Source organism: Anolis sagrei, chromosome 1 (assembly GCF_037176765.1).
Source record: "Anolis sagrei isolate rAnoSag1 chromosome 1, rAnoSag1.mat, whole genome shotgun sequence".
Classification (NCBI taxonomy): domain Eukaryota; kingdom Metazoa; phylum Chordata; class Lepidosauria; order Squamata; family Dactyloidae; genus Anolis; species Anolis sagrei.
This window is the reverse complement of record NC_090021.1, coordinates 212811213-212830906: the sequence shown is the minus strand read 5'-3', so window position 1 is coordinate 212830906 and position 19694 is coordinate 212811213. Positions and strand designations below refer to the sequence as shown.

Sequence of the window (19694 nt, the reverse complement as noted above, 5' to 3'; positions counted from 1 at the left end):
CTGGCTCAGTGTGAGTTCCAACGTTGCTTTACGGCCTGCTTCGGCTTTGGGGCCTTGGAAAAGGCTGCTTCATGTAACCTCATGCTATTTCCTGGACTTTACTCTGATACTATGCTTCCAGTCTCCTGCTTTGGCAAAAAGGGATTATAGTGGATTTTTACCTTGTACTTCTGATCTCCTCACTGCTTATGAACTGCTTTGTTTGAAAACCTCACAATAAACTTTCTACCTCACAACTTTGGCTGGTTTGTTAAAGATAGCAAGGTGAATCTTAGCCTGAGACACAACACAGGCCTTTTATTGGCTGAGACACACACAGAGAGAGATAAACTTCAACTCCCATCACGTTCTGAGAGGAACTCTTAAACTTTTCAGTGCCTGCCCCATGCAAGTGCTGCTGGGAAAGCAAGTTCTCAGCAAGGCCCTCTCTGGAGGAGGAGCCTAGGGAACTTTTCCATTGCCAGGGAGGGAGATCTTCTCTGGGAGCCCCACAGCAGACCCCTGCCTCAGGTATAATGGAAACTTAACTCCATCCTCTCCAGTAGCCAATAAAGCCAGCTCTCTTGATCCATTTTGCCCAGCTTTTCGGTCCCTGGTTCCCATTCTGTTTTCAGGGAATTACATGAAATGGACTACCAAATATTACAAATAACTTTTGGTCAAACCGATCTGGGCCCAAGCCTACTGGGGGCTAAAATAGGATAGGCAATCAGTTTCACAAAGGGTGCCTATTCTGTTGATAGATAGACACAGTCAGAGGCAGACCAATGATTTTTGCTAGTCAGGGTTTACATGAATCATTGGTCAACCCTCTATATTTGCTGAGTAAAGGCCACAGGGCTCGTGTGAAAGTAAAAAAAAAACCCCAGTGTTATGTCTCGGCCTAGTATTATTTCCCAGTTGGACTGTTCCATTTGCCAAGTTTAGGGGAGAGCTTAGGTTCCCCCTAGAGGCCGAGTTCGGTTGGTGCAGCCCATTCTGACTCAGAGCCAGAATGGGCTGGTTATAGAACTTCGTTGCCCATTCTTTGTTGGTCTTAGCTTGTTGACAGTTGCCAGATAGTGTCTTGTCTAGCCTAGCAATTTGAACAGGCCATCCTAATCACGTATTTGTCATAGAATAGTTGTATTTGCCATAGAATAGATAGTATTTGCCCTAAAGTTTATAATATACGTTCCATAGATAGTTGTATTTGCCACGTTTCATAGATAATATGTATTTGCCTTATAGATAGTTCATAGATAATATATGTAATAAAGGATAGATAATATTTGTCATAGATAGATAGTTACATCATCCCCATAGTGTATAGTTATATTTACCTCATAGAAATAGTAATTTGTTACCTCAGAGTTATATTATCATAATCAATTCTCACCTTTGTTCTTTGTTGTAATTCACCTTGATTATTTAGTAAACAATTATTAAACTTAATCTTGTTTATAGAGTTTTATTTTGGGGGAATTATAGTAATTAGGGCATACCGATGGTCACTGGGAAAATAGCCAGACACATTTAGGTTTCTCATTAGATCTTCCTGGTGTGCCATCACACCCAGTGTATTTAAAAAATACTAGGAAAGCTTGGAGAAGATACTGATGCTGGGAAAAATGGAAGGAAAAGGGGCTGACCATAGGCAAGATGGATGGATGGTATCCTTGAAGTGACTGGCTTGACTTTGAAGGAGCAGGGGGTGGCCACGGGCCAGCAGGGAGCTCTGGCGTGGGCTGGTCCGTGAGGTCACAGAAGTGACTGAACAAATAAATAACAGCAAAAGTTTTTTTAAAAAAAACTTGAGAGAATACCTCTCTAGGAATCTCTACATCCTCCAGCACAGACCTAGAGATTGCTAGAGATAACATTTCAATCAAACCATGAATAATTAAATCAGCAAAACTCAAACCCACAGATGAGGAAGGCAGACTGTAGTTGTTTCTGAAAATAAACACTGTGTCCATTAGAATAAACATTGTCCTTTCATCAGAACATTGTGTCAGTTTTGGGACATACAGTGAAAATTGTCTTATATTTGGTCCAAATAAATGTAAAATATGTACAATGATTTGCCTCCCTTTTACCTTTTATTTTATTAACATATTTTATTTTGTGCTTCTATCCATATATGGGATGAGTATTATTCATCTAAGGAGTAATGCATCTAAGCATATGCATGTTAAAATATAATTTGAAGGTACACTACTTTGCAATCTGTATTATGAAACCAATGTTGGAAGAGGGGGTTAAGCATTATACAGGGTGAGGCAGCATAACTACCTTTTTACAAAACTTAATAAAACCCATTGTATGAATCAGAATTTTTTTAATAATGTAGGCGCATAAAGTTTTGTTTTACATAGTTTTGAAGATTAAATTAGGTAGGTGACATCCCCCATTCTCCATTCTCCATACACTGACTAAACCGATTTCTGGCATTTGTCATGACTCTTGCCAGCATAGCAGGCGTTATGTTGGCAATTTCTTCCTGGATGTTGGTCTTCAAATCTTGTAGGGTCCTTGGACGCTTCACATAAAAACTGGATTTAAAAAAAAACCATAGAAAAAAATCACAAGGGGCCAAATCTGGAGAGTGGGCTGGCCACTCCAAATCTGCTTGAAAAGTAGGCCTCAGTGGCAAAAAAATGCTCCTCACTGTTCGAATGCATGATGGCGACTGAACTGTGTCAGGACAAAACTTTATACTCCTGCCTCTCAAATGAGACCATTAGCGCTCTGCTATGTCTTCAACCGACTGAATGGCGCGCATTTAAAAAAAGGAAGTTATGCTGCCTCACCCTGTATTTAAGAAAGTCATATTTATCTTCTTTAATTATGAACAAGGTCAAATATGTACATTGCTGGCATTGAAAGTAAATGTTTTGTGTGAAGAGGAAATAGATTTTACTACACCATTTAGGGGGTTTCTTTTCTCTCCAATTTACACTTCTGCTAATACTAAAAATCTCTTTCCATTGAAATTAAATAGAAAAATTCTATAATACTACTGGGTCTTGAGAAAAAGTAATTTTTAATAATCTTTAAAAATACTGACTCTGCGAATGTTGCTGTGCCAACTGAGAAAGCATTTGGAAAACAGATTGAATATTCTTTTTATGCAGTGTAGCTAGACTATATTCTTATCAGCCTCAGTATCTATGGGGGGAAGCTGATAATTGGCTTAAGTACAGATTTCCAATTTCACTAATACTTGACAGGTGCTGTGTGTGCAAACCTATTGTATTAGTTGTTCATACTAAGTGAAATTTTGCCATTGATGCTGACTTACAATGGGATAAAGGGGAAAATGTCCTCTCAGGACAAATCCACTTTGTAACAGGTGGGCAGAGTTTTTGGAAAAACAGGAAGGGCAGCAAAAAAAAATGCATATCCAGTGAAATAATTCATAGAAATACAGGATATTGCTTTATAGCCCAGTATTACCAGCTCTGTCTACTAACAGTTCTCCAGGATGGTAGCCATATTTTTTCTTAGGTATACTTGAGGATGCCTTCCCTTGTACTCTCTCCCAAAATATAAAAAGGTCAAGATTTTAAAATTCTAACAGCATTCTTATGTGAAGATCCAGAATGTTGGTATTTACAAATTGGGTGTCTATAGACCAGTTCACCCAGTGCATTTTTTTAAAAATCAATCAGTGAATATTTGTGTTGGGAGAAGCAGAGCTATGCTTGGCTTAGTATGGTAGCCTTGCACAGCCTGGCAAAACCTATTTCCTCCCTAAATGGCACACCTGAAGATTGCATAGAACATTGCCATGGCAGCAAAGTGGAAGCATAGGGTTATAACTGTGCCATGTGAAAAGTGTCCTAAATACCATTGGGGTAGTTATGCCATCAAGGGAATTCTGGCTATGGTTGGGTATGATGACATGATTCAGTGAGTGAGAAATTTGTGATGTAATGAGAGAAGGACAAGACACTGGAGGCATTTACAGAATTCAGGAGCTAACAGTGTTTCATTTTGTTGGGAATGGTATCGATGGAGTTGGCAGTTATGAAAGAGAATACTGGAAGTATCATAACAGAGAATGGTCTTTGGGCTGGTGTCTTGGGTGAGGTGGTGAAAGTGAACTTATTTTGCTTGTGGTTTTGAGACTCCAGATAAATTTATTTAGATTGAATTGATACTGTGGCTGGCCATAGATGTTTGGTAGTTTAGTTTTGTGCTATTCTAACCTTCACCTATAAGTTCCCTAGCTATAAGTTCCTGACCAATATACATCCCAACTGACCAAGGGCATATCTTGTTTCCTGGAGGAATTATCCCCCTGATATGAAACTTTGGTATGCATCACTCTGACCCATCGACAGAAGTCCATGTTATGTTAATATCTCAGTGGCAACATGTTGTAATAACCAGTTAAACAGTAAACAGTTTTGTGTGGGTTGCCATAACTCCAAATGAATCCACAACATAGTAAACAAATAAGCCTGTCATAAGATTGAGGAGTAGGTATATAGGTGTCGTGTGCAAAGGACTTATACAGTTAATCCCTTTTGGAAAGATGTTTTTAAAAAGTGAAGCTGTTCCATTGAAATGCGATAATTACCAAGGATGAGCTCAAAGTCTTTGTGTGGTGTTCATATTCCAGTAATTTGAAAAATAGTTGCAATGAAAGAGCTGTAGCTTACTCTTTCTTCATTTGTAGGTTTCCCTAAGCAACCGTTGATTGCAAGACTAAGAGTGAAGAAAAGATAATAAAAAATTTTTCTTCAAGTAATTATGAAGGAACAGACCACACACCCTCCCTCTCTCCATAACAGAATTAGTCAGTTGCTCTCTTTCTCTTGTTTTGTATTTATTGAAAATACTTTTTTCTTCAAGTTCCTCCAGGCTCCCTGGTTGCCCTGGAGACTATGCCAATGTCTTGGCCCTCCATGACATTGGCATAGACTAACAGATGTCTTTGAACCAGCTCTTCTGTATTTACATTTCAAATTGTGTTGGTTCTAGCTGTATTAAAACCCTTTGAGTATAAATATATGACATATTGTTATCAAACGCAGCAGATGGTATGCTAACATATTTTCCTGGTCGGAACAGGAAGAAGCAGAAAGCGAGACAAGTGCCAGAATACAGAAATATATCCTCAACTTGAAACTGAACCATGCCCCTGCACAGTATTTACCACACGGTCCCATGGAAATTGGTCCGAATGCATAATTGCTGTAGGAAAAATGGAGTTAGAATTAGAACGAAGATTTCACGGACATGCCAAAGAGTGCGGAGAAGGTGTACACTTCCAAGCCCTTGCCTGCTATGATAAGACTGGTCGACTGGTGGAACCGTCTCACTGCAACCATTCAGGTAAAAGAGCATGTATAATGTGAGTAAACAGTGGCTTCTTAGAGCCAACATTAGTCACACATCTGTTGGTTCCCTCGTAACTTTCCACTTACTATATTGAGCATTAGTGCTTCATTAAATCCAAAGACTGGAATGCATAAACAATATTTTCTTTTTGGTTAATTATACTTAATGTGTTAATGGGTTTTAAATACATGTACTGGAAATTGGTGCATGGTGTATGTGTGCATTTGTGTGGAGTGAATAAAGAAACCAGATGTCACATTGGCAGAAACAAGTGCATAAAGTCAGAGAGCTTGAAGTCAGTGGGAAGGTGCCCTCGGTAGTCTAATTCCCTGTGCCGATATTTCCTGGCCCATTTGCTCACATTGGTCGGATGACACGGTTGAAAAGAACAAACAGGTGTTGTGCAAGATAACACAAAATGTGGCTTAAGGAAGCCAGTTGCCCTCATATTATGGAAACAATTAGGATGTTTTCCTTCTCTCCTAGAACAATGAGACAATGTGATTTGAAGAATTTTCTTTCCCAATTTATTTTGGATGTATGAGGTCGGTTCAAAGAATGCTGATCCCTTAATATCTAAGTTTAAGCCTGTGTTGGAGGGCAGTTCTGTCATTTCCACAATCACCTTGTTTTTTCCATTTGTCAGAATATGAAGAAGACCTGGGCAGAAAAGGAGAAGAAGGAGTTTTCTGTGTAGACTCAGACACCAGTGTAAAATTATTATTCCTGGATTAAAAATAGGTTGACTGACATGCCCTACCATTTGCACTCAACACTGGAGTTAATCATATGTGTTTTTATTATTTTCATAATCAGTCTACATGTTAGCAATGTGAACAGTAATGTAACAATTAGTTTCAATATTTTCCCAACTATGCTCCAGATGGGCTACCATACAGATATTTTCCCATTAGTATATTCATACTTCGCCAATTAAAATAATAATAAAATCAGAAACACTTTAAAAATACAGAAAATGGTTTTACAGATCAGAAGGGATGATGACACAAGCATTAGGAAGTTATCACTGTCCATAGCCATCTCCCAGTTCAAACATACAAAATGCTGTTTTCTTCCCACAACATGACTCTTGAAGCAAAAAAATGAAAACCACAAAAATCCCACATATTTGTGTCTGCAAACCTGTATCCATTTACATGAATAAATCTCGTCGAAGTAATAGCTCACTTCTGAGTAGAGATCTACTAAACAATATTAATTTGCAAAATGACTAAAAGTGCATTTCAACTATTTCACTGCACCAGATCTAGATTAGATGAGAGCCTTTTGGTTTATATATTATTTATTCATAAATTGTGTTCAACACAATTCAAAATATACAATTAATGAAGAATAATGTATACACAATAAATATTTCAATAATAGTTAAATTAAAATGTTTTTTCAACACAAACATTTATTACAATTTTTCAGTAGCAATTCACGTTGTAAAGCAATGCTTTTAGGCTCAACAGGGTGCTAGAACATGAAACCCCCCAGTTGTCATCCCCCTAAACCTGAAAGAACTCAGAGATACTATTAAGCAAATGCCAAACTGGTAAAGCACCTGGCCTAAATGACTTAATGACTGAGCACACAAGCAGATCCCCAGACTATGGAGGAAAACTAAAATTATTGCCATTTTAAAACCTGGTAAAGATAACTCCAGTGTCAAGAACTACCAACCAATCTCTGTCATCTGTATAAAATATATGAGAGGATGCTATTAAATCATCTAGGCCCTGTTATTGAACCCCAGCGTATTGCACAACAAGCAGGCTTCAGACCAGGGAAAAACTGTGTAGCTCAAATTCTTTACTTGAGGAAGGCTATGAGAAAAGTTCTATTACGGAAACAGTTTTTGTGGACCTTACGGCAGCCTATGACACTGTTCAACATAGGAAAATGCTTCATAAAGTCTACCATATCACCCAAGACTATGATTTTACAAAAAACGCCCAGACCCTCCTAGAAAACTACAGCTTCTGTGTGGAGTTTTAGAGCAGGAAAAGTAGATGAAGGAGACAAAAGAATGGACTACCTCAAGGCAGCGTTCTTGCACGGACCTTGTTTAACATTTTTAGTGATGATCAGCCACAGCCACCACTCACAAAGAGCTTTATATTTACTCATGACCTTGGTCTAACAACACAAGCAAAAGACTTTGAAACAGTTGAAACTTTACAGTTCCTGTTGACTTCACGTTTATGTAGGTGGAAAGCCCACACTGGAGAGATCTGTCAGGGCATTAGTAAGTTGGTTTATCTTGGAAGGCCAAGAGCGTGAACACTTTTCCTATCCTAAATATCTCGGCATCACTGTAGATTTAACACTAACATTTAGGAAACACTGTGTGAACACCAGCCACAAAGTAGCTGCATGCAATAACATCCTGCAGAAACTTACTGATAGTGTATAGTGTGCAGACCCAAAATTAATAAGAACATCAGCTCTGGCCTTGTCCTACTCATCTGCTGAGAATGCCTGCCCCATCTGGCATAAATTTGCCCATGCAAAGCAGATGAATATAGGACTGAATGAAACATGTAGAATAATCACATCATGTCTTAAATATACACCTACTCATAGAATCATAGAGTTGGAAGAGACCTCGTGCGCCATCCAGTCCAAACCCCCTGCCAAGAAGCAAGAAAATTGCATTCAAAGCACCCCCATCCAACCTCTGTTTAAAACTTTCAAAGAAGGAACCTCCACCACATTGTGGGGCAGAGAGTTCCACTGCTGGACAGCTCTCACACTTAAGAAGTTCGTCCTAATGTTTAGCTGGAATCTCCTTTCCTGTAATTTGAAACCATTGTTCTGTGTCCTAATCAACAAGGCAGCAGAAAACAAGCCTGCTCCCTCCTCACTCTTATATTTATACATGGCTATCAGGTCTCCTCTCAGCCTTCTCTCTTGCAAGCTTTATAAGCTAGCTGGAATTGCCACCCCTACCCCCGACACGTGATGAGAAGTTGCTGCTAATTACAAGAGAAATAAGGCTGAACACTGTGAAAGCCATCGTTCATGGCTGTCATCTTCTCCAATAGACTTAAATCAAGGAAAAGTATTTTAATGTTCTTCCAGCAACAGCAAGAATATCTTGGGGGGCAGATAAATCAGGCAATTCCAACTGGATGGCTAGGGAGTTGAGGGTCTTTCTCCAGGGGCTAACCAAGAATGGACACCTTGGAAGTCCCTGAAGAGACTCAGAAGTGGAATTGGCAGAGCAAAAGACAACCTGGCAAAATAGTGCTACCTAGAAGAATCCTCCATTTTGTGCGACTGTGGAGCAGAACAAACAACTCCACATCTGTATTCTTGCCCACAATGCCCTGCCTCATGCACAGTGGAAGAATCATTTAAAGCTAGACAATGCATTTGCTGTTGCCCATTTTTGGTCTAAAATTGTGCTCCCTTTATTTTATCAGTTTTATACTTACGTATTTATGCAATGCTTTTGACATGAAATAAATAAACAAACAGCAATTCATTAAAATGTCTCTAAATTACTCAAACCAAAGGCTTTGTGAAAGTATGGAAGCTTTATGAAAGTATGAAAGCCAACAATCGTTAGCTGAATAATTGCTGTCCTTTACCAACAAGTCAGTTTTGACTTATGACAACTCTATGGATGAGGTCTTTCATGAATAAGTGAATGATAATCTCAGAGTTTTTCATGTTGTCTTCAAGTGAGAGTTCAGGCTTGTTTTGTCATTTATTTTGACAGCACTGTGGTGGTGGGATAAAGTCTACACAGTTCAGCTGGGCTGAAACTTTGTAAGCCCTGCTGGACTGTCATCCCACCATCTGTGTTACCATGACTTCTCCCAGCCAGCCACAGAGCTCTGCATAAGTTTCTGCCTGACATGACAGCCGTGTGCTGACATCAGCAGAGACATCCACATGACCACCTGGAAAAGGGCAGGCAATCTTCCCGCCTTTTTCCTTGATGCCCCTCTGATGTCAACATAGGATCCATGCTACAGATAGAAGCTCTCACTGAGTTTGGAAGCCAGCTGGGAGTGGCAATGCTGATCACCCATTTCCATCTCTGCACAGTGATGAGTGCCCTGTATGGACAGTAGAATGATCCATATCAGTTCTAGCCACACTATTCCAAAGCTGTCCACACTATCCCAAAGCTGTGGACACACACCGGAGTTTTAAGCAGAGAATTGTTAACATTTAGTACCACGGGGTTAAATAGGATTTAACTGGTTTAACACATGATACTTACTGGAGGTCAGTCAGAAGCCAACTCAGAGTGAGTCTGGGCTATAATGTTTATGCAGACAAACCCTTATTCTTCTTCTGATTTCTTGATTGCAGTCTCCATTTTGATGAATAACTGAGAGCCCAGACGTAGCTAAATCTGGGGAGGAACTGGGATATTAAATCCCATTTCTGGTATTTAGTCTACACTGCCAACACAAACCCTGAGATTTCCCTTGGTGGTGGTTACATGCCCTTTCAGGTCAACCAGAGATTGACCCAAGAGGGCATCCAGCCACCTCCCCAGCCCCATTTCCCTCTCAAAAAACCTTACCTGAGGGACCTGCCAATGTCACAGGCCTTTCCAGAGAGCTCACCTAATGTGCAAAAATGATGTGTCAGAAGGTGGAGGGAGGAGGAGGGGTTTCCATCAGGTAAGTTTTAGGAGGGAAATGTGGGACTGGAAGGGGAGAGGGTGAGTGTCCTCTGGCTCCTTCAGGCTCTTTTCCTATAGGTGGATCTTTGTCTTCACTCCTGTGGCTTGTTCTTGGTCTTGCAGCTCTTCTGATATCTGTGGTGGAGTATCCATTGGCCAGTAGAGCTCAGTTTCTCCTTCCCTGGATATTCCACAGATATATAAACCCCACTGTCCTAGTTTCCAACAGACCTCACAACCTCTGAGGATGCCTGCCATAGATGCAGGCAAAACGTCAAGAGAGAATGCTTCTGGAACATGTCCATATAGCCCAGAAAACTCAAAGCAACCCAGTGATTCTGGCCATGAAAGTCTTTGACAATACACACACAAATATGTTTCCATGTTTACGAGAAATCCCTAGTACACCCTTTTATGTCTTCCTTCAGAATGCTGTCACTTTGTGTTTTATCTTGTGTGTGCCTAATTTCTTTTCTTTTGGTCTATATTCATCCTACTTTTCTCAGCTTTTTATCATGTGTGTGTATGGGGAGTGGAGGCAGTTTGCCATGCACCGCTTCCCTCTGTTAGTGCAACATCTCCATTGGGAAGAGTAGTTGTTAGTGGTGCTGGTGTTGTGTGGATCACTTTGATTGTAATGAGAATACAAAGAGGAAAAGACCAAACAGAAGCTGGCAGTATAAAGGTACTCTGTAATGCTGAAGTTCATTGGAGTAAAACAGATTCATTTTAGCACTGACAGTAAATTCACGAAAGGCAGCTTCTTATGAATCACTGCACACCTTCATAGATTGTGCCTTCTTAAAATTTATATATGAAAAGACAACAGACTCAAATTATTTTGCAGGCAGGGCCTCCCCATATTTTCATAGCTCACAGGCAACAATTTTAATCAAAAGAAGCTATTTTGGAAGCATAACGTACTGCTCACACTCTCTTTGGTAATCTAGTTCATTGGAAATCAAAATGAAAAACACAGAAAGCTGTACTATCCGCAAAAGTTCTCACATTCTCAAAATTGATTATATGTGTGTAAATCATAATAATGTGTGTGTGCGCTCTCTCACACACACATACAATTCTTATACTTTCAGTGTACTTTTTGGTCCTGATGTTACCCATTTTCACAACTGTATTTATTTACTTGTACTAATTACATGTTTACTCCATTTTATAAACAACTCTCTAGACAATTCACCCTACAATGTAAAAATATGTGAGTACTTTGAAAGTTCAAAATAGGAACAGAATAAAGCCGGACTACAAACTAAGAAAACTATCAGCTGTGCAGGATCTAGAAAGCACTAACAGTTGGATGTTAGTTCTAACCTATTCTAGCAGTCTGTGCATAGGTGACATCATTTTTAAGGGGAATTTGCGGTATACACAAATTTCAGTTTGGTGTAATACCTCACTTATGCTTTATAAGCTCTCTAGATTGGATTCAAACAAAGAGTGCATCTACACTGTAGTGTTAATACAGTTTGACAACACTTTAGCCACAGTTCTGCAACTTACCTCTGTGTCAAAGGATAGGATTGTCATTCTCCCCCACTGTAATTAAGTAAATTCATTTTCATTTTTTAAAACTAGTAAAATACAAAAAAATCCTAAAAACTAAACCTCTAGAGCAAGGTAACTTCAGGAAGATGGAGTTCCACCTCTACCTGAAAGTACATCCACGGGTCTGCAAAATGTCATAGTAGTGCAATGCTTGAAGTGTACAGTGCTAAGTTGCTATCCTGGGTTATGAAAATCATGCTGGATAGCAATTTCAAGCAGTAAAGTTCATGGTCACTTTTAGGGCAGATTCACTGAAACATAGCTATCAATTTAAATGTTAAGTATGCCTAAATCTGGATCTAGCCTTTTGTCCTGGGATTTTTTGGGTTAGATTTATGATCCATATTACACATCCCTACAGGACAGAGATGAGGTCCTTGCTTTTAGATGGACATGTAGCTTGATCATTTGGATTTTGTTTCCCCAAAGCCTTTGAGATTTCACTAGCTATTATCCATGATTGAAATGATAACCCCTGTGTCGAACTGGAAAACAGCTGTTACAGTCAGCAAGGAGGATCTGCCTCAGGCAAAGAATTGTTGCATGTCTGTTGGAGGGCAACTCTTTCCAAGTGTCAGAAACCATGGTGTTATAATGATCCATAGAGAGGCACAGAGGAGAGATTGTCAGTTTGTACGTAAGCAAGAAAAAACATGTCAAGAAGCAAATGGTCCACAGCTGAACTTATTACTATAATGGTGATTCACTTTTAGTCAAGAAAGATTTCTAGTTTCTATAAGCATTAGCTTGAATTAATATAGTCCTTCTCCTTTTCCTTTGACCTTAAATATTTTCAAGACCTTTTAACATATTATTTGCTCTAATGTGTGTGGCGTTTTAGACTAGAGTGTCACAAATTCACCTGTGCAAGCCGTCTGAAATAAGTATAATTATTGAGATATATCTAAATTTACAATGCAGTCCCCCACCCTGAGTGCCAGAAGCCAATCTCAGTCCCAAATTCTTTGTTGTGGACCACCAAACGCAGTACCCAAACACAAATGAAGGAACATGAAAGGCACTGCAGACTACTTCAACCACAGAAGTCAGCCATAGCAGAGCACCTGATGAACCAAACTGGACACAACATATGATTTGAGAACACAGAAATGCTGGACCACTCTCACAACCACCATGTCAGACTACACAGAGAAGCAATTGAAATCCACAAGCATGTGGACAATTTCAACAGAAAGGAAGAAACCATGAAAATGAACAAACTCTGGCTACCAGTATTTTAAAAAAAACTCTAAAATTATAACAGTAAATAGAGAACAAAACTCAAACACAGGGGAACTCCAGAGAAGACACAATCAGGAACAGCGAATCACCTCTCAACAGAGATTTCCCCCAACCAGTAACAAGGCACACCTAAAAACTGTTAGCCCATCAAATGATAATCAAGGTGGCCAATTGAAACATTCACACCTAGCTCCAACAGACAAGAGTTCTTTCTCCCACCCTGGACTTTCCACAGATATATAATGGGTTTATATTTTCCTAGTTTCCAACAGACCTCACAACCTCCGAGGATGCCTGCCTTAGATGCAAGCGAAACATCAGGAGAGAATGTTTCTAGAACATGGCCATACAGCACGAAAAACCTACAACAACACAAATAATTACATTTCCTAAAGTCCCCTGGGGGTACAATTTTAACTAGAACAGAGAGTACACCTTGTTTTAATCTGCAAAGTCCTAAAACGAAACCAGAAGTGGCCTACACACAACCACATTATAGGTAGAAAGAAGGATGGATGCCCAGAAACATACTGTCTCTAGATACTTCTCCTTTCGAAGTGTGGTACAGTTATCACAAAAGAAAATGGGCAGGCTTTTAGTTCCTCGTCAGGCAATTAGACTCCATTCCCTTGACCCTTGGAAATAATTGTTCATATTAATTATGGCCATTGCAGAGCCCTTTGAGAAAGGCTCTCAAAGAGAACTTTCTCAACATGACCTATTTGCCAGGCTGTAGAATGGATAGTCATTTCTTTTCACCTTGAGTTCATAAGATAGAGCCACAAATAAACATCACACTCACACATAAAAATAAGAAAAGAGAAGGAGGCAGAGAGGAATACAGCAGCACCTTTAAAACTAATTTATATTTTAGCATCAATCTACTTACTCATGTGCACTGAGGATAATATCCATGGAGCTCATGCATGGGCTCCATGAATATTAATCCCTAAAGGTGTGGATAGATACCATTTCACCTTAATTTTTCTTTTTAATTTTACAATTGACTAACATGGCTATTTCTTTCAAAATAATATATTTATAGTTTTATGTTACTGTTGCTTTATGTTTGGTTTTCATTTTTGTAAGGCATTGAATTTTTGTCGTGAATATGTTGGAAACCACTTTGAGTCCCCCCAGGAGTGAGAAAAGTGGTATATAAATGAAGGAAAATAAATATTGCAGGAATGCTTGCAACATGTATTTCTGTGAACAAGTGACAAAATTGAAAATTTATTAAGAAATAAGGATGTCATTCCATTCTAAATTGAATAAAGACATAGAAAATCGAGGATCACTTTGCAGTGTGAGTTGGCTGTACTGCTCTGTCTCAGTTGCTGTAATACACATATTTAAACATTTTTTAAAAAAAAAAAACCTGTCCTTGACTAATAATCCAGATAAATAAAGAAAAAATGATGTTATGAACATCTGGAGCTTTAGTGCCTAGATAGGTGCTAATTTAATGTTTGCTTTTGTTTCAGAACATTTCACAATGCATATTCCTTCAGGTATCAAAAGAACAAGAAGTTAAACTACTGAAGGCTTTTAGCACTAACTGCATCATCCTAGTTAACAAAGGCCCTGATGTCCTTAAGCTTTCCCTTAGTAGACACAAACAAGGATTGCAATAAAATGGTTAGATGTTAATCTCAGTTAAGGAGAAATCAGTGAAGCTAAGGAAGAAATCACATTAATGATATTATATGCTCATTGTGCATGGCTGCTTCAATGACGTAGAGTGTGGTGGAGGCTCCTTCTTTAAAGGCTTTTAAGCAGAGGCTGGATGGCCACCTGTCAGGGTGCTTTGAGTGTGATTTTCCTGCTTCTTGGCAGGGGGTGGACTGGATGGCCCATGAGGTCTCTTCCAACTCTATGATTCTAGGATTCTATGAGTGTTTTTACTTTTCCCTAATTATGTAACTGTCCTCCCTGTTTGCTTCATAATTTTTATCACAGGCCCCTTCCACACAGTTGATTAAAATCCCACATTTTCTGCTTTGAACTGGGATTTATGTCAGGGTGGACTCAGATAATCCAGTTCAAAGCAGATATTGTAGCATTTTCTGCCTTGATATTCTGGGTTATATGGCTATGTGGAAGGGCCCACAGATACAACTTTTGAGAATAAATACTTGTATCTTCTGCAGTCTTTACCAAGAATATGCTCTTTTATAAATCAATTTTACATTCTGTAAGCATGGTGTATTAAAATGTATGATGGCACTTTAGACTAAGTTAAATCCTCTTGATTTCAAAGGAAGTTTACGTGGTTATGAATTTAATTTTCCCACTGAAATCGAGGACACTTAAAAAGTGCTTAATTTTAGCAAAGTTGGATTCCATTTTGCTGTGAAAAATAATACAGTGAGGAAATCTGTGAACTATCAGAGTATTAAGTTGTGAACTTCCACTTGTGCTCATCCTCTACATTTATAAATAATTTAAATTACAGCTAATCTCTCCAGGAGTGGCAATTCACCTTTTAAATAACTTGCGGGTCACCTCCAACTATTTAGCATTTTATTACAACCCTCCTTTTCAAAAACTGAAGTAGTCTGGCAGGCACTTCTGGGGGCCTCTCTATTTTTTACCATATTTTGAGCTTATGGGGAGGCCCAGGGGCAAATGTATCTCAGACCCACTACACAAAACCACCCAGGGTATATGTATTTTTATTGTAAATCTTTATTGAAGAGGACAGAGGAAATTTTTGAAGAAGGGGTGTCAGTCTGCACAAATTTAGCAGATAGGAAAGTTTGTTCATTGAGGACAATAATCAAAATGGCTTAGTTTACTGGTGAGGGAAATACCATTGCTACTGAAAGGATGTGGCATGTCACCTTATCACAGGATGTCTACACCCCACACCACTGGAGAAATTATACTGTTTAGCCAATATTGCACCACTTGACATCCTCCGGGAAGTAGCAGCCAACATCTCCAGTCCATCCCCTGTTCGGATATCAGCCAGCATGCCAATGCCTTAAATCAAGAAATAGTTTTCTAAGGTCTACAGAGATACTCGCAGGAACACCTCAGTAAGTGAGAGTCCAATAGTGGCAGGTTAAAACCCAGAACCTCAAGCCATGGCTGATACCGAATTAGAGACACTCCCCCCCCCCCCCCCCGGGCACACAGAGGACTGGGTGACTTGGAAGGTGCTGAACAGACTGCTCTCTGACACCACGAGATGTAGAGCTAACTTTAAGAAATGGGGCCACAATGTGGAGTCCACGACAGGCAAGTGTGGAGAAGAGCAAACCACAGATCACCAATTACAACGCAGCCTAAGCCCTGCCACATGCACAATGGAGGACCTTCTTATAGCAACACCAGAGGCACTCAAAGTGGCCAGCTACTGGTCAAAGGACATTTTGTATAATGCCAAGTTTTTAAACGTTGTGATTTTCAGTACAAGTGTACCCTTTTTTTTTCCTTCTGACACATTAAATAAATACTGAAATACTGAAAGGATTGTGGACAGAAAACTCAAATGATCCCCTGCTTTTGGGTCTAGTTCTTCTCTCTTTCCTTTGGGAATGTTTGCCCAAGATGTTTGCCCTGGGATGGTTAATAAAAGATATTTGGAATTTCATGAGTTTTAGTGCTAGTTCTGTTCATGCAGAGTTTGCAAAATGTACTTTTTAAAAGGATGATGCTTCCTAGAATTGCTGAATCTGCATGGGATTCTAAGAGTTTTAGTACAAGAAACCCTTTCCTCAAGCATCTTGATACATCACGATAAGCAAATGGGAAGATAGATGGGAAGAGACCTATTATGAAATCTCCTGTTAATTTTTGAAAGCAAAGGCACAACACAGGTAGTTTTGCTGTTAACAGCAACATTAAGGTCATGCCTATTCTGAGCAGTTTAGCTCAATTTAAAAGTGACCCAAGCAACCCCAAATCTGGCCTCTCAATGCTGAATATGGCTAGGGAGTGCAACCACTCAGCTGGGGCAGCATGGTTCTTATGTCCTTGGTGTCACCACCACTTCTCTTAGCTAGCCATGCAGCTCCTGTCCATTGGGTACGCCTTTGCTGATGTCAGAATAGGGGCACCTGTGTGGCCAACATGAAAAAGTAGAATGATCCCTCCCTTTTCTTTCTAGAAAAAAGAAATGGAGACTGGCTGGTTGAGCAGGCACCTCTGCTTATATCAGAATGGGATTCTTTCTCTTTCAGGGAGAAAGAGAAGGTCCGCCCATTTTTCATGCTGATCATGCAACTGCCATATTCTGATGTAAGCAGAGGTGCCTGCAATGGCCAGGAGCTTGCATAGAGTTCTGTGTCCAACTAAGAATGATGGTGGCATGATGACGATCCAATCCCGCTATTTGCATTTATATCCAGTTTGAATCAGATCTAATCCAGCTATTGAGACAGCTCTGAAGTCATGGCCAAAGTCAGTTTAAACCCCTAATACTGATTGGGAATATCAGTAAAATATTATATCAGCATAATAAAGATTGTCAGCCTTACATTCAAGGTGATTCTGGGGATTTAACTAGTGTAAAGAACCTCTAAAAATATGGAGAGGAAAGGATTTTGGTGATTCTGGTATATCTCTTTAGCTTTCACACTCCATATGTAGACTGGGTAGAGAAGAAACAAGATGCTGAACAGAAATCTTATTTACATAAACATGATCATTAGTTTATTTATTTTCTATTATTATACACTATTGTATTTCAAGAAGGGATTTTTTGAGGGGGGAAAAGCAACAATCTGTCTGCTTTCAGGAAAATCATTATCATCATTGTCACCGATACTTGAAGTGACGCATGGCATTCTATTAAAAGTCCTTGAGTTCTGTGAGGCACCTTTCCGTTTTCTTGCCAAGCTGTTGAAAGTTGGTTAATCAAATAAGCCACTAGTGGAGGTGAATAAGATTAAAGCTGGCTAGATTAGAGGTGCATCTGCTTCAGAAACTATGCTGAAAGTTTCATCCCTCTGTCATTTTAACATTCTTGTATGATACTGTGTAGCTATAACACTTGTAGCAGAGTTTCAAATAAGCTAAGAAATAGTCGAGGAAACTCTGGCTTTTTTTATTAAGAGAAGCTTGACTATCTTTCTACATTGCATTTTTAAGATTCACCTTTTGACCATACACATTCCCTTAGCATTTTCTCCAAGACCTTCATTTTCTTCATGTTGGCCTGAAACCATGATTTGTATTTTGGGCTTTGTTTTTTTTTTTTTTTTTTGCTTATGAATAGGGGGGAAAAGAAATAACATATCCCTACACACTCTTGGACCACTCATTAGTTACATACTATGTTCAGTGTGTGTACATATGAGTTTGTTTAAAATATCTTTGATAGTTCTTCTGCCTTGTGCTTCAGAATCTAGTATGAGAAGTAATGTGTGAAGAAGCTGCCTAGTTATATTCTGGACAAGACTTTTGCATAACAATACACACACACACACACATTAAAGTTCATTTAGCCAGGCTGCCTTCTAGCTCCATTCAACGTATACAGTTCTACTTCTCACTCCTAAGTCTTTAATTTCACTCTTTTCTGAATCCCTTTTTGCAGCCTTTTAGTCAAGGTTGCCTAGCTAGCTCTGCTGGCATTGGTGGTTGAAGTACATAAATTGATAAAACAGATTGGGTCTGCGAAGGATTTGTTGCCTTCTTAAATTCTCCAGGTACTGAATATAGTTATGGAGAGGGAAAGACTTCTTTTATAACACCATCAGCCTGGTTTTTTCACAAAGAAGTTATCCATTGTGGTCACTCTCTATGTTCCATGGCAAATGGTCAGTGCAAACTCTGTTACAACGCTGTGCAATGTTTGAGTCAAATACCACATTTCATTAGAGTGAAGTACTAAAATGCATCAGAGTGTTTTCTCCACTATTGTTTAATTCATAAGGAAAAGGAAATAGAAGCCATAGGTATGATAATGAATAAGGTAACAGCCCACAGGTCTTGTGGATATGTGTCTGGATTGACCTGCTAGAAGCCCTCTGCACTTGAGTTCCATGAAATAACATAAATATAATAAGATTCTTTGCAAGCACCTTAGGAACTTGTTTGAAAGGTAAAGTCAATGTATCTATTTGTTGTTGTTATGTGCCTCCAAGTTAATTTGTACTAAGGTTTTCTTGGCAAGATTTACTCACAGAAGATTTACCATTGCTTTCACCTTAGCTAGTGTGTCATACACACAGTCACTCACAGATATTTGCAGGACTGAGCAGGATTTTGAGCCCTTGGTCTCTCAGATTCCCAGCTCAACATTTAAGTCACTACATCATGCTGGTACAAGAGAGAGAGGGGGAGGGAGAAGATTGAGAGATAATAAAAGTTACCTTTATCCTTTTGTTACTATTATTTAATAAGAAGTGGATTTGCACAAGTTGCTTCAGTGTATTTTAGTGTAATGCAATGATAAAGGCATCTATTTGTGATCGTTGGGTCCCAATTCAACATTTAACAAGTAGAAAACAGCAAAATGGCATTTTTCTGCAGCCAGTTGCAAGATTATAAACAGAACAGCTAGTTGAAGCTACAGCTATATCAAGGAAGCTCTGAATTCCATTGTTTTGTATTGACTTATGGAAAAAACCTCATATGCACTAACAGTCTGCTCAAGAGATTGGGAGACTAGAAGAAATGAGAGTAAAGTCTCATTCAACAAGCAGAGGCCCATGTGTACACTATTGGATTTTACCCTGTTGTTGTTGTGTACATTTCAAATCATTTCAGGCCTAAGATGAATCTGTCATGGGACGTTTCTTAGCAAGATTTGTTTAGGATGGGGGCTTGCCTTTGCCTTTCCCATCCTCTGAGGCCAGATCTAGCCAGGCCCTAATCCTGGGAGAAAATGCAGAAAATGTGGAATTTCCCTGGGGTCTGTCCACACCCATCCCAGAAAGCACTTCTGGGGTAGATG

At 39.3% G+C, this 19694-nt stretch overlaps 1 protein-coding gene across 2 annotated transcripts in view; it reads left to right on the top strand.

Moving 5' to 3' along the window:
• THSD7B (thrombospondin type 1 domain containing 7B) overlaps positions 1-19694 on the top strand; it is a 565817-nt gene that overhangs the window by 403835 nt on the left and 142288 nt on the right. For both annotated transcript variants that reach the window (XM_060776084.2, XM_060776085.2), the window contains one exon: positions 5062-5325. In XM_060776084.2, coding sequence (XP_060632067.2) covers positions 5062-5325 — 264 coding nt within the window. The remainder of the gene's footprint in view (positions 1-5061; positions 5326-19694) is intronic.